The 15,500-nt window shown below is 39.1% G+C and overlaps 1 protein-coding gene and 1 long non-coding RNA gene across 10 annotated transcripts in view; one reads left to right on the top strand and one right to left on the bottom strand.

Moving 5' to 3' along the window:
* LOC105480441 (uncharacterized) overlaps positions 1-15,500 on the bottom strand; it is a 339,420-nt gene that overhangs the window by 218,340 nt on the left and 105,580 nt on the right. The gene's annotated exons all lie outside the window — the stretch shown is intronic.
* LOC105480391 (polycomb group ring finger 5) overlaps positions 1-15,500 on the top strand; it is a 134,850-nt gene that overhangs the window by 112,540 nt on the left and 6,810 nt on the right. For 4 of the 9 annotated variants that reach the window (XM_024792585.2, XM_011739214.3, XM_011739232.2 and 1 more), the window contains one exon: positions 2,546-8,533. The exons of the other annotated variants lie outside the window; for them this stretch is intronic. In XM_024792585.2, the coding sequence (XP_024648353.1) occupies positions 2,546-2,593 (48 nt within the window). In that variant the 3' untranslated portion in view covers positions 2,594-8,533. Of the gene's footprint in view, positions 1-2,545; positions 8,534-15,500 lie in introns of those variants that run through there. 9 annotated transcript variants of the gene reach the window in all.

Below are 15,500 nucleotides of genomic sequence, written 5' to 3'. Positions count from 1 at the left end.
AGCCACCGCGCCCATCCAGAACTACCTTCTTGAAGACCAGTGTAACAGTATTGATCAAAAAGCTCTTTAAAATGTGTATGCTGTTTGAACTAGCAGTTCCACTTTTAGGAATCTATCCTGGGGCAAAAGAAATAGATTGGTGGGTTAAGATTAAGTTATAATAGCAAAGGAGAAAAGGACTAAACTCAAATGTACAGCAAAAGGAGACTTACTGATAACTCACAGTTCATTTCTATAACAGCATAATATACAGCTGTTAAAAATTATGTAGGACCATATCAAATGGTATGGAAATAGGTTTGTGGAATTGCTAAATGTATAAAAAATTTAAATGATACTAAACAATGTGTTTAGCATGATTCTAGTTTTGAAAAAAAAAAACGAATGTAGATAAAATGAGTAGAGGAATATACACTAAAATTATTATGGTAGTTACCTTTGGATGGTAGGATTTAAATATTTTTCCTTTTTTTCTTGATACCATTCTGTATTTTCCAAATTTACAGTAAAAACAGGTTTTGACAAAAATAATTCATTCTTTAAGGAAAAAAGTATATCAAAGACAGTTTTATCATTTTCTAAAATTATTTGAAATGTATTCTCTAAGTATCTGTTCTTTATTTTTATTACATAATGAGACTTGAGGACTAGAAACTGTAATGTAGGTCTATTTAATGCAGTCACTTAACACTAAGAGGTAATTATATGCCACATTTCATTATTGTTAGTGTGGTGCCATTTTATTTCAGAAAACAAACCGAAACACAAATAGAACTTAAAATATACCTTTACAATTTTCAGTGTTGTGACACATTTCAATAAAATTACTAAACTTCATATGTTCTTATAGAACACACACAAATGGCTACTTGGGGGAGAAAAGAAAATTATTTTCAGCCCAAAACTGAGAAAATCCCAAGCATTACCAATCAAGCCATTTTACTTCCCTCTGTACCTTTATCCCTAGTAGAACTGATGATGGATACTTCTATATATGATGAATGCATTCTAAAATGAGTGGCTTATGTATTTGCAGAGAGTGTGCAGATTCAATAGAATTGGGAATCAAACGCAAAACTAGAGCAGTTATCATAGTGAAGGGCAAGCTGTGGGTTGGGTGACGTAGAATGGAAAGGATGTTGGTCATCTCAGAATCTCTCTGGGCTTCAGAAACATCCAGAGTTTAGTAAAATGGAGATATCTGTGTCTTACTCCTTCCCAGGTATTCTGATTCAGGGGGAACTAAATAAAGTTTAAAATAAAAACAAGTAAAACCAAAACAGTTTTAGAAGTTTTAGATCCTGGAAACCCTGAGAGACTGTCTGAGACTTTTACACTTTTACTCCAGCCCTTAGACAGCTGTGGTAGCATCTGCTGTACTTCAGCTGGGAGAGCAAGACCTAGGGCATTTGTATTCCTACCCTCTAGTTCCATCCTGAGCTGAATGGTTACAGATTCCCACACTGAGTCGTCCCAGTGTGTAGCATAGCTATAGTAAGCACTGAAATGGTCATTTTTCAGGATTGTTATGTCTCAGTCTAGCCCTTTTATCTATATGAAAGAATACAAAGTTCTCTATACCGTATTTTTGTATTCATGTATACTAAGATGGAGAAACATCAGTCAGTGGCCATCTCAGCCCCTTCTTGATTCCATAAAATTAGCTCCTCAAATTTCATTTTAAGAGGGGGTATCTGCAGATTTAAGGAAAGGAGAAACCACTGATGTTTTGGTTCTATAAGATATGGTACAGGGTAAAAACAAACACAGAGGTAGCGTGGCATATGCCATATGCCTTTATCCCAAAGAAGCTGTTTTCTCTCTAGTTCTGTATGATAGCCAGATGTATGATACCTTTTCTACATAGTGACATGAAGAACAATATGAACCATTCGGTTATTTTATGTTGTAGTAAAATCCAAATGTTTATTAGTATCAACTGTTGAAAGGAGGCAGTGACCTAAATGTTTCATGTAACAATTAGCTACTTTTTCAATATTTTTAAAGGATCATTAAAATAAATTTTAAATTAAAAAAAATGTGTCAAACTTGTAAGAAATGTGATTTGTGAACACTACTCCAGTTTTACAGGTTCCTAGCAGAGGGGGTCTCTTCGTTGATTTGTGATTTAGTGGGCTCTCACCAGCCTAAGCTGTAGTGGAATCCAGGCTGCTGATTTGTCTTGTTCGCCTCATAGGGTTACTAACTGAATGCCTATAAGCAGGGTATGTAACTTTCAGTCCTCCCCAGGTCTTGCCTCTTCTAAGTGTTGTGCTGGTACTAGTCATATATACAACCTGCATCATGTCTGTAGACCTTTAAACTTGACCTCTGCTGCATATTATTGAAAACTTGACTGATTACAGAAAAATAATGGCAATCAAAAGAAATCGAGTTTTAATGGTAACTCAAATTTTAACTGTTGTAATCTCTAGTACCAGGAAATATTGTAAATTATAACCCCAAATTCTTAAAATCTTTGTATATAAACTGTATTGTTTTTATCCAAGTACAGTCTTATTCATTATCTGTCTTTATTTTGTAGTCATACCCTATGGTATTGCAGTATCGACCAAGAATTGATTTTGGTTAGATGAAGGGGCCCAGACCTCACTGAGATGAATCCTGCACTATTTGTTTACTCGTCAACAGATTGCACAGTTAATGGTGTGTGGACTAGAGGAACACAACCAGATTTTCAGCATGCAAATAAGGCCATTGTCTATCTCTCAATTGTCAGTTGCATTCATGTTGTTTCTATTAGGAGCAAACCAAGTGCCATTCTGCTACTGAACCATCTGCATAAGGTATTTGTGTTGTCTCAAAGTGTGCAAGTCATGGTTAAAATCAGTTAGGTGTGCCGCCATGATTCAACCTTCTGAATATTTTGCTTGCCTGTTCCAAGATTGTTCTAATGTTTAATTACACTAGTAAAATGGCTCAATTTTTGTGGTGTTGCAGTTTTCACATACTTACTATTTTATTCTTGTTTAAATAGCGTACTGTACAAGAAACTAATAATTATATCTTGAAATTATTTTGTATGGAAATATATTTAGAAAAGTGGTTTTTGAGCCACTGTCTTGTTCTTGGTAAGCTTTTTGTGTGAAAAAGTTCATTCTTGAGTGTGCAAGTCCTTTTGCCAAGAATTCCAGTTATTCTGTAACATTAGAGCACAACATAATTGTAGACATTCTAAGCATCTGTCCGTGTAGTCTACCAATTGCACAAGGAAGGCATGTTAGCCCTCCAGACTGAAAATGTATGTGACCTCTTGAACTGAAGTTAGATTCCCAACCATTCAAAATGTTGGCAGCTGATCACATTTACTTTTGATAAAATTAATGTGTAAGTAAGGTTAATCTTCTTTCATAATGCCTTATGACAAGCAGGTGCTGCTTCATGGAAATGTCATTGTATAGCCCATTTCATGTATCATTACATTGTTGCTGTCATTTAATGAGTGCATTATTTCTCTTTTTAAGTTGGCCTTAGGTATATGTCATTGTGGCATGCAGAGGGTTATGATGATTTTAAATATTAGGATGTTTAGAGCACATAACATTAGCTATTTTATGGATTTCAAAAGTCTCAAAACAGTTGTAGATTAAAACTGTTAGTTACCTTTCACATTTCCAAACTTTGTGCATAAAATAGAATAAATGCAGTATAGAACTATGCTAACCAAAATTAATAGGTTAAGGGTATTTTATTTTAAATCCTGTAGTAATTGGGGAAATGAGATTATTATTTTATACATGAGTTCATTAAGATCAGAAATACAAAATGTCTTGTATTTTGCAGTTTTGTTAAGTCTTCCATTCATTTTAGGATTAGTCTGCAAGTCAAAGAAAGTCTTGTTACCTTAAATTATATGAAAACTGTCATTTTAAATCTTTTAAAATTTACAGTTTTCAAAAAACTTATTTGGAAATTGCTTTGAAACAAACAAGCTAACTTTTGAAACTTAGGAAAAAACCTTGAAAGTTAGGGAAAATATTTGTTTGAGAAATATGACATGAGCACAACCTGTGTGTTACACACATTTAGGTTTTATACTGCATATGTGGTAAATGTGCCACATTTTCCAGTAAAATGTATCAGAAATCAAGCCTTCTGAATTTCAAAATGATTCTTAGAAATAAGATATTGTACAACTCTAGCAAACATACAAACTACAGCTAAATCTTAATATGTTTCACTACGTAAAAGGCTGAAACTTCATAATTATCTTTTCCTTGTATCTTTTTTTGAGTCAAAAAGTCTATTAAATTTTTCTGTTTTTCTAACTTTGGTGAAAAAGGTTAAGGCAATACTTTCTTAACTTTGTTTTGTTAGATTGTTTTTGTTCTTGCAATGGCTCACAAGCACTTAAAAGAATTTAAAAGGCAGATTTTCGTTAACTACAAATGGCTGAAAAAACTGAATTTATTATCTAGCTACAGAAATTATTTTTCTATGCTGTGAAACTCAGTTCCCAGACATCCCTAAGAACTTTTACAAATTATTATAAATTTGTCACACCTAGGTCAGTGATTAAAATAGTGTTTTGCAAATAGAATTTTAATTAACTCAAAACGAATTGAGTGCATTTTTAAAAATCACAAGTGAGACTTTGATGTTTTGGCCCTCCAGCCAAAACTTAATGGCCATAAATGAATTTTATTTACAAAATCTCTTTAAATTTGGCTAGTTGCCTTGTCATATTAATTTCACTATTTTCCAAGGAAATATATAGGAAGCAATTATGCAACAGAATAGTTTTATATAGAATTCTTTTATTTACTGATAATGCATTAACATTTTTATTGAAATGCAATGGAATATGTGCCAAAATATGTGAAAAGCTTACATAAAGAAAGGCATCAATTGTCGTTTGGAGAAAGGTACACATTTTTTTGATGGTCATAAGTTATATAGTATTACTACTAGAATCACAGATTTCTTCAACTGACTTATTTTGGTATATTATTCAACTACAGCTTTCTAAGGATAGGACTACTTTCATGTCTAGTAATACACTGTATTCCCCGTTAATTACCCCTTAAGTCAGGTTGTAGAATTTGCAAGAAACTAGGTATAGAAAAAATGTACAGGCAACTTTTGTGGTTAGCTTGATAAATTTAGGGTGCTTATAAAATGAATTCTTTATATAAATAACCTATAGGAATCATCTGAATCTGTAAAATCAGAGACTAAAACTAAAAGTTTTCTTTAATCTGTTGTTTCTTAAGCAATAAACTGAAAGACCTTTACTTCCATAAAAGATTTTGTTATCTCTTTTATCTGCCTTAGAAATTATAAATATAAAAGGGTCAAGGGAACTTAGATATAAAGAATGACTGTGGTTTATAAACATTACTTTAATTGAAGTAATCACATCAGTTAATAGAGAAATCAAAATATGTATGGCCTTTTCTCTAGATTAGCAAAACACCTTTACAAAGTTTGAAAAAATAAACTAAAATGCTCATTGATGAGGTAATACTCAGTCTGGAGTACAGGTAACTTGGGTAATGCCTTTTAACTACTCTTAGAGAAGTATATTATTTCTTTATACATTAAACATCTATCCCATACTAATGTGCCACATTTTATAAATGTAATGATTTTGCTCAACTACATTACACACTCAAATGTAATCTAAATTTAAACTGATTCTTTAAGAAAAAAAGTGTGTTATATAATATTGTGAACTGTTTAGCTTTACTGAAATATTTAAGAGAAAGTGCCTCATTGCTAAAGTGCATTTCTGTTTTAAATTTACTGCATAAAGTTTAAGTTATCTGTACCTGTCTCTTATGAATGGTTTCATATCTAAATAGGCTCTTGTAAGTTAATTTTTTGGAAGATTTTCATAAGAATATAGATATCACCAAAGACATTTTACAGTAAATTAATAACCATGTTGGAGAGACGGTTTTAACAGTTTGGAGGTTGGAAATTTTTAGATTGCAATTTAATTTTATATAGTTAGGCAATAACCTTGATTAATTGCTAAAATATCACCAAAGAAAGGCTTTAAACTGAATTTTCTTGGTGAGATCAGTCATATGCAGGCTTTTCTTGCAATAATCAGGACACACTTCCTTTCAAATATGTTTATTGTTTTTCAGCGTCATCTAACAGATATTAGGAAATCCTCAAAGGTGAGAAAGAGATAAACACAACAAATAGCCTTCCTTTGCATGAAAAGTGAGAGAAATACCTACTTTAAAAGAAAGTTGAGATTTTTAATTTGAGAGGCTTTTTATTTCATGGAGGCAGTGTAAACTAAAATTAAGCTTCGATTTAGCTCCTGTATTCTTCGTAATATGAGAAATTTTATTAAAGGCAGACTTTGGTAAAAGTGCCAACACCCTTACTTATATAGAAAAGAGTTCATTCTATGGAATTTATATAAGTAAGGGCTTTCTCTGTATTCAAAATATTTCATAAGAGCCTGTGGTTTTTTCCCCTTAAAAAGAAACTCTAGACCGGGCACAGTGGCTCACGCCTGTAATCCCAGCACTTTGGGAGGCCGCGGCAGGTGGATCACTTGAGGTCAGGAGTTCAAGACCAGCCTGGTCAACATGGTGAAACCCCATCTCTACTAAAAATACAAAAATTAGCCAGGTGTGGTGGCACACGCCTGTAATCCCAGCTACATGGGAGGCTGAGGCAGGAGAATCTCTTGAACCCAGGAGGTGGAGGTTGCAGTGAGCCGAGATTACACCACTGCACTCCAGCCTGGGTGACAGAACGAGTCTCCATCTCCAAAAAAATGCAACTCTTTGTCTTATTCCTCAGCACTTAGTTTATTATTATTAGAATTTAGCCATACAGCCAGCTTTGACAAAATGGGTCACAGAACAAGCATGTACATCAAGAGGAAGTTCCATATCCCCCTTGTACCATTTTCCTTGGGAATTCATGCTATGGGCTACCTTAAAGGTAAAACTCATGAAGCCTTTCTGATAGGTCACTAGGTAAATCTCCTTGGAGAGGGTAAAAATGGATGCACACTCTATTACATATTCTGATTTATCATAAGGAATTTTCCAGAAAGCTAAGCTTTATACTAGTAAGATATTGGTTGGTAGTAGGAACTTCAAAAACGAATGAGTTTGCCGTAACTTTAATTTTCTGGATTAGAAACATGAAAACTTGAAATGCAATTATCAATATTTTGTAATATATATTCCTACAGTTTGGGTAAAAATAAGGAACATGTCTGCTAGATCTGGTTTATGAAAAAGTGAAAAATATTAAATACACCAGAGACTCAAACCCTTTCAAGGCACACAATAACTGTTTCTGGATTTACTTGACAAACCTAGTTGAGTAGCATTTTGATGGAAAACATCAGACTGAAAGTTAATTCAGATATACTTAAATGTACAATACAATTTTCAATAGTTTTTATTGCAGTGATGTTTTTCCAATAATTTAAGTAATTCTCTTCCTAGTGTAATACAGTTTTCATAAATAATGTTTACTTGCTTTCCTTATATTTTCGAATAGAATTAAAATGCTTGAGCACTTCCTTTCAGAAAGTTATAAAATTAAAAATAATTATTTTAAATGCTCATTCAAATGTATCTGTATACTCGTTATGCCCCTTTTTCTATAGTTCCAAACTGAGACTGATTTTTCAGAGATTTTTAATTTTTATAATTTTAAATCTAAAATCAAGTGAAACAGATATGTTAAATACTGAGTCTAGTTTTCTTCCATCTATGGAGCTTCATGGAATAAGAAACTAATCTAGTGTAAATGAAGATTAAATATTTCTGGGTGATGGAGAGATAGTCAACAAATTTATTTATCCATCCTCTGCACATCAGTCCACTGGAGCAGGAGTTCTACACATTAAAAATGTAATGGGATCAGCCTAGCATTGTTTGGGGTCGGTTTTCTTTTGTTGTATTTTTTAGAATGGGGGTGGGGGCCTAAGTGTCCTTATGAAGCTGTGGTCCGCGACAGGAGCTTGTTGGGGGAGTACCAGGGTTCTGCTGCTTTCCTGCATCTGAGCAACACAACAGAGATCATCAGTTTTAAATAGAGTAGCCCTCACAATCAAAATATCATAGGATATATTGTAAAGTTATGTTGCTAATTTTCCTTTGAAATATAAAATATTTTAAGCTTTTTGTCAAAAGTGGTAACATCTTAATACAAATAAAAACCTTTTTGTGGTTGTAAGATTTAGCTTATAAATCATTCAAATTGAAGTGAAAGAATTACCAGGTCATTGTTAATGACTTAGTCTATTAAGAATATATGTATTTTTGTAAAGGAAAAGCACTTGTAGATATTTAATCAGTACAAGATATGTCTTTTGCAGAAATAAAATGCTGCTTAGAGATTCTCTTTAAATATTTTTTATTTTTGTGCTCAAATGTATTTTCTGTTGATCTATGGAATGTTCTGTACAAAGCTGTATGATTGTACTGTTGGGCTAGATACTTTTTTTTTTTAATCTGGACTTAGCCAAGTATATTTCACCATGTTAAAATATAGTATCTTTGTTATTAAAAATTAAATTGCATAATTTATTGTTGTTTGTCATCTTTAATATTAGTCGCTGTAGCTTGCAGCCTTCATTAAAAATATCTCCTTTAAGTACTAGTCCTGTAGCAAACTTTATTGAAATTTATTGAGTGTTTGAGATCATAAATATTTTCTAAGGATTCTTCAGTTATTTATTTTAAAATGGCACACTGTCCCTCAAATACCACTTAAGGTGTATACACACACACCCTTGGAAGAATTTTTTGTTTTGTTAGATTAATCAAATCCAAAAAAAAAACCTTTTGAAAGTAATTAGGAATCAAAGGCAGGCCCAAGTGACTTGAAAGACAGACTGTTTCATTCAGCCAGTTAGATAGCTAAGCGTTGTTTATGAATACTTTCCATGTACACTTGCCTCAGGAATTCATTAGGCCAAAGCAAGATATTTATGTCAGGAACACTGCGATGGTTTCTAGCTCGGCCCCATTGTGATTTTGATGCCTGAAGCTTTGTCTTACGTTAGTGAAACCATGGAGGTAGCTAGAAACCCCAGTCCTTCAGGGGTTTCAGTGAGATAGGGAAAGCAGCTTTCCTCTGAGCAGAATTTGGCTTTCTTCTGTATTTGAGCTCCACTCTCTTCAAGGCTGCTGCAGAATGGGAAAGAATGTGGAGGACTGCACATGGGAAGTGCTGGAACATGTAGCACACATTGCTTTCATCACATGTCACTGGCCAGAGCATGGCCTCACCTAACTGCAAGCAAGGCCGGAGGACCTAGTGAAGCCACATCCCAAGGAGAAAAAGGAAAATTTTGTGACCTCCTAATGTCTGCCACACCCTACATTTGCAAAAAGAGGTCACAGTTGCCTTAGGTCTTAGAAGGGTGTTGTCCACACAGGCTCAGCACTTATCGTTTCACTAGTTTGGAAAGAGAAAGAGGGGTCTTGCACCCAGGCCAGGCGTGAGAAGCTTGGGAGTCACTCTGCTCTTCATGTGGCTGGGGAACGTGCAGGTAGCATTTTGCTGGAAGGCATGTACCACCCCACTTGGCATTCCAACCCTTGCCGTGGACTTTGCAGTGCCAGGATTTGCCCCCAGCAATCAAATAGAGAATAATGCCTGGAGAGGACAAATATGCAGTGATCACTACCAGTAGAAACCAGCAAAGCCCAGCCTTTCTCACACAGCCCTCCTTCTAGGAAGCCCTGCTCCTCCTTACAAAGCCCCACTCATCCCCACAGAGCCTGCTCCCTCTTCAAAGCCCAGCTGCTCCTCAGGAAGCACCTCCACTACAAAAGCCTCTCCTCCCTGAAAAGACCTGTTCCTGCAAAGAACTTTTGGTCCTCATAGGAAGCCCTGCTCCTCCTACAAGCCCTGTTTCTGCATATAGTGCCTTGCTCTTCCTCAAAAGCTCTGCTTATCCTTATCCTGCTCCTCCTACAAACCCTGCTCTTCTTAGGAATCCCAGCTCCTCCAAAGAATCTCTAGTCCTCCCAAGGAAACCTTGGAAGTCTTGCTCCTCCTGCAAAGTCCTGCTCCTTCTTACAGCGCCCTGCTCCTCTCTACAGATCCCACTGCTCCTACAAAGCCCTGCTCCATCTTACAAAACGTTGTTTCTACAGATACCTCTTCTTCCTCACAAAGGCCTCTTTCTCCTTACAGAGGCCTTTTCCTCCTTCACGGCTTTGCTGTCATACAAAGTCCTGCTCCTTCAGCAAACCCTACTCTTCCTGCAAAGTCCTGCTCCTGCAAAGCCCTGATCTTCCTTAAAAAGCTTTGCTTCCCCTACAAAACCCCACTCTACCTACAAAGCTCTGCTTCGCCTGCAAAGCAATGTTCTTCATACAAAGCATTCCTCCTACTACAAATCACTTCTCCTCCAACAGAGCTCTGCTCATCCTTACGAAGTCCTACTTCTTTAACAATCCCAGCTTATCCTTAGGAAGCCCTGCTCCTCCTAACAATGCCCCGTTTCTCCTACAAAGCACTGCTCCTCCTCACAAAGCACCACTCCTACAAATTCCACGTTATCCTTACAAAGCCCCGCTCCTCGTGCAAACCCTGCTCTTACTTACAAAACCCTCCTTTTTAAAGAGAGCTTCTCCTTTTTCCAATGTCCTGTTGCTCCTAGAAATCCCCGCTTCTTCAAAGTCCAGCTCCTCTTTACAAAGCCCTGCTCTTCCTTCAAAGCCCCAATCCCCCTACAAACCCTACTCCTTTACAGAGCCCTGCTTCTCCCTATAGAGCCTTGCCCTTCCTACAGATCCCTGCTCCTCCTTACAAAGTCCTGATGCTGTTACAAGCACTGTTTCTCCTTACAAATATGTGCACCTCTTCACAAAGACCTGCTCCTACTTACACAGCCCTGCTCCTCCTACAAAGCCCACTCCTCCTTACAAAGACCTATTCCTTCTAGAAGAGCCCTGCTCCTCCTAAATCCCTGTGCCTCCTACAAAGCCCGCATGCCTCATTACAAAGTACAACTCCTCTTACAAATCTCAGCACCATAACACCCCTTCTCATTAGAAATCGTGCTCCTCCTACCAAGCCTGCTCCACCGTCCAAAACCTTGTTCTTCCTACCAAGGGCTGTTTCTCTTTACAAAATCCTGTTCATCCTACATAGACCAATTTATAGTCCATCATCTCAAGCTTATCCAGACTTCTTTCCCCTTCTATAACACTTAGCTCTCTTACCACAACCACAGTCATTGATGTTTGTTTGCCCTCCCATTAGAGTGTGAGCTTTGAAAGAATGCTGACTTGGTTACTGTGGTATATCCCCACCCTCATAGACACGCACACTTGCATAGTTACTGGCACCAGTATACAGTGGGGAAAGAAACTGAATTTCAGAAAGACAAGCATTGCTGATATAGATTTCAGCACTTTGCCAGACAATATCCTCTCCCCCCCCGGCTCCATCTCCGACTTCAGAACTTTGGTATAGTAAGTATATGAAAGATGGCAAGGTTCCAGGTGGCCATATTTTCACTTTAAAAATAGACACCCTGACCCTCTTGTGTAAGATCCCAGTATTAAGATTTGTTCCTTTGGGTGGACAGCGTCTCCTCTTATAATAAAAGTTTCTAGAGGAAGGCTGTGTGGCATCAGATCATTTGTCCCACCTGCTTTGTTGAGCCTCAAGTGAGGTGACAAGCTAAAGTTGGCTTAAGTGATCATTAGTCAGTAGATACACATGAAACCAATGGCCCAAGTGGAACACCTGGGCGAGCAGGAATAGCGCCCTAGAAAGGAAGCCAATTCCGTGAAGCGTTATCTGCCAAGGAAAACAGGATCTCAGCAGTCACCTGTTAGATCATGTGCTTTTAGACATACTGTGTACCTCCTCCCCTTGCAAACATGCTTCCCTCTTCACCACTGGCTTATTAAGTACTAGGAAGGCAGGAACTGTCCTCCTTTTCTCACCATATTCCCAGATTCATATGCCAGACAGTGCTGGAATGAATGGGTGAAGAAACAAATTCCCATCCCTTGGGCTCTGGCATGGAACTGTGGTCCCCAGGGATCTTGCTCACATCATGGTGTCAGCCAGTCCCCAGCCAGCCTCTCTTTTTTCCCTGTCTTTTTCTCTCCCTTCCTTTTCCTCTTCTCTGAAATTATCTTACTGAAGTTCTCAGCACGTGGGACCTACTGGGACCAAAGTTGGGCATTCATGCTAGACCACAAAGGCCTGAAGAGCAGGGGCCCAGGCAAGGGCTGCTGTCCAGTAGACTGTGGCTTCCTCCCCTTCCCCAGGTCCAGCTCTGTGTTCTTAACTCCAGGCAACTGGCCCACAACTGCATGGCACTGACTTCAGTGGGAGGAGGAAGAGGCTGAGCAGAGGAGATACAGCAGCGCGCGCCAGCCAGCTCTCAGGGAAAGCAGAGCCCGTTATTTCTGTCTTCTTTTCTCTCCCCTCCATTCTGCATTTTTTCATCCTCACTATCGTCCCCTACCTCTCTTCTTCTGTTTTCCCTCTTCTTCCCTCTCTACCTTGCACTTCTGTTTTACCTGTTTCCCTCCTCTGTTGGTCTCTTCTCCATCCTCAGCCACTTCCAACAATCTCCCTTCCTTTTCCCACGTGTTTCTTCCTTGCCTCTCCCTTCTCCTCGTCTATTTCCAGTTCCTTTCTGTCATTTCGTGTACTCCTGTTTATAGCTTCATTTCATTCTCTTTATCCTTTTTCTTTCTCTTCTCCCTCCTCTTCCAGATCCAATTCTTCTTTCCTTTTGGTCTTCTGCCCCACTCCAGGAGTCACTCTCCTTTGCAAAGCAGATTTCCACTCACTTCACACACACATACAGTGGGAAATGGAAACAGCAGAGAGCATCTTGGAGGAGAACTTGAGCTTGGATCCTTTGGTAGATGCTGCCAACCTCCAGCCAGACCTCTCTAATAAGGCCCAAAGGCCAGCAAGATAACAGCCTTTCTCAGAAGGTAAGATCAGTTTGTTAGGACTGACATAATAAAATACCACAGGCTAGGTAGCTTAAACAACAGAAAATTATTTTTGTCAGAGTTCTAAAGGCTGGAAGTCCAAAGTCAAGGTGTTGTCAGGTTTGGTTCTTCCTAAGGCCTCTCCCCTGGGCTTGCAGATGGCTGCTTTCTCCCTGTGTCCTTGCATGGCCTTTCCTGTGTTCACAGGCACCCCAATGTCTCTTCTTCTTTTAAGGCCACAAGTCATATTGCACTGAGGCCCTCCCTTATAACCTCATTCAATCTAAATCACATTTTTAAAGGCCCTATGTCCAAATATAGTCACATTCTAAGGCTCTGGGGGTTACAGCTTCAACATACAAATTTGGGGAGGACACAAATTCAATCCAAAATAGAGCTATGCAGTGGCCTACAGACCCGGCTCCAAATGCAGGGTCATTCTGTCGTATAACTGGGAAATCTACCTAATCTCACTGAGCTTCAGTTTCCTCATTTATGAAGCAGAAATCATTATAATGTATCCCATAGGTTTGTGGAGGTATGAAATGTGTTACAAAGCAATCAGAGCAATGCCAGAGGACACACTAAAAGACAGCACTGTTGTTTTCAATCTCTATCTGATCATCTGCAGATTGCAACCCTTAGTTATATCAATGTTCTGTATTTGATTTGCTTTAAGACCTAAATTCTGCCAAGTAACCAAAATCCTGCTGGCTTAGAGCTTTTCCTTTCACATGATGGTTCATAAAAGTCATTCCTTTTATGTGTCAGACTGAATGTCCTGATACATAAAGGACCTATTTATAGCACAGGGTCTAGTGCATAGTAGGCACTTTGGAAACGTCCTCCCTTTTCTCTCACACTCATTTATTCATCAGAACAGACTTATAAGACAGGCATTCTTAACTCAATCTCGTGAATCTGAATCTAAGTAACTAGCAAGCAATCACCAGGGATGTATTTGTGTCTCCACCATGGGTCTGTCTTCTTTCAAGGGTAGCCCTGTCCCGCCGCACTGGCTCTTTGGGTTTGAAAGCTGAGAGATCTAGAGAAGACTGTCCTTAGGTCCTCCTGGCCACTGGAAGAGGAGCAGTGTGGAGGACAGACACTTGGAGGCCAGCGTGTGTCAAAGACAACATGTATGTCATTCATGTGGTCACACTGTCTTGAGTACCCATAACATACCAGGCATTGTGCAAAGCTCTGGGACTTGGTGGTGAGCTGAGCAGGTTCCACCTTTACAAGAGCAGAGTTTGTAGTATTGTATGCTAAACACATACAATAAATACATAATAAAAAGACTGGAGGTGAATGTTCTGAAGAGAATAAACGTGATGAGAAAGAATGAGAAGACCTTTCTAAGAAAATGGCATTGAAGCTGAGACCCGAAAGATAAGCTGGAGCTAGCCAGGTGAAGGGTAGGAGGAAGAGTATTCCTGAGAAAAAGTCATCATTGCGATGACTGCTCAAGCAGCCCAGCGACCTGCAGAAGGCCAGTGTGCAGGAGCGGGAAGCAGGAGGAGGGCTGGGAGAGGACTCTGCAGAAAGAGGCAGGGCCGGGTCGTGGAGACACTTCCAGGCCATATTTAAAAGCTGGTATTTTATTCTGAGCACAGTAAGAGGATTTTTAAACAGGGAACTGACATCATCTTATTTATATTTTTAAATGATCACGCTGGGAGCTTGGTGGAAAATAGACTGTCAGGGGGTAGGGGTAGGATAGAAATGGAAACAGATGAAAAGCCTAGTGCAGTAGTCCAGGTGAAAAGAAAACAACGCAAGGGGCCCAGGGCAATGCCAGTGGTGCTCAAGATGAAAATATATGCTGATGGAGAAAAGTGGGGTTCTCTGCACATCTCACCCCTCAGCCCGGTGTACAGGACCTCAGTTAAATGTAACCTGAGTTTTTAGGTCATGCGTGAAGCTCTAGATGAGAGTGGAGGGGAGGGAAGGATCCTGAAAAGCCTTTTCCACTAGCCCTATCCAGGGGCTCCCCACAAAACCAGCTGCTCTGCCAAACACCCCAGCTCAGCCCCTCACCCCTCCGGCGAGCCCCAGCCCCAGCACCTGCCCTGCCATGCCTTCTTCAGTGCCACCTACTCTCCGCCCTCCCCAGAGGTGGCTCTTGCCTGCTCCCCTCAGAGTACTGCTCACTGCAGTGGCATAGCCATGAATTCCAGTTTGGGTTCCACCACTGGCTTGCTACAGGATGGGTAAATCCCATAATCTCTCCCAAGTGGCCAATGTGCCACGAATGTAAATGCAACACCGAACTAATGGAACCCAAAAGACGTAATTCAAACGTTTGTTTATCTGTGCCTCTCACAGACCCCCTCCACTGATAAAACTTCAGCAGTCCCTGGACATTTTCTGTTTCCCTCCCTCTCCTCTCCTTCCTAGTTGTGGTACATGGTTGGGGAGGAAAGTGAATGGAAAGCACAGGAGGTTGTAAACCAGCTCCAGGCCATCCGGGCCTGCCTGATACTTAAAGCTCTCAGAAATCTTTCTTGGTTTTTTGGAGGGTCCTCTCCCCAACTCTCAGCTGCCACTCACCTTGCCAGGGGCCAG

Source organism: Macaca nemestrina, chromosome 9 (assembly GCF_043159975.1).
Source record: "Macaca nemestrina isolate mMacNem1 chromosome 9, mMacNem.hap1, whole genome shotgun sequence".
Classification (NCBI taxonomy): domain Eukaryota; kingdom Metazoa; phylum Chordata; class Mammalia; order Primates; family Cercopithecidae; genus Macaca; species Macaca nemestrina.
This window is presented reverse-complemented; position numbering and strand designations above follow the sequence as displayed.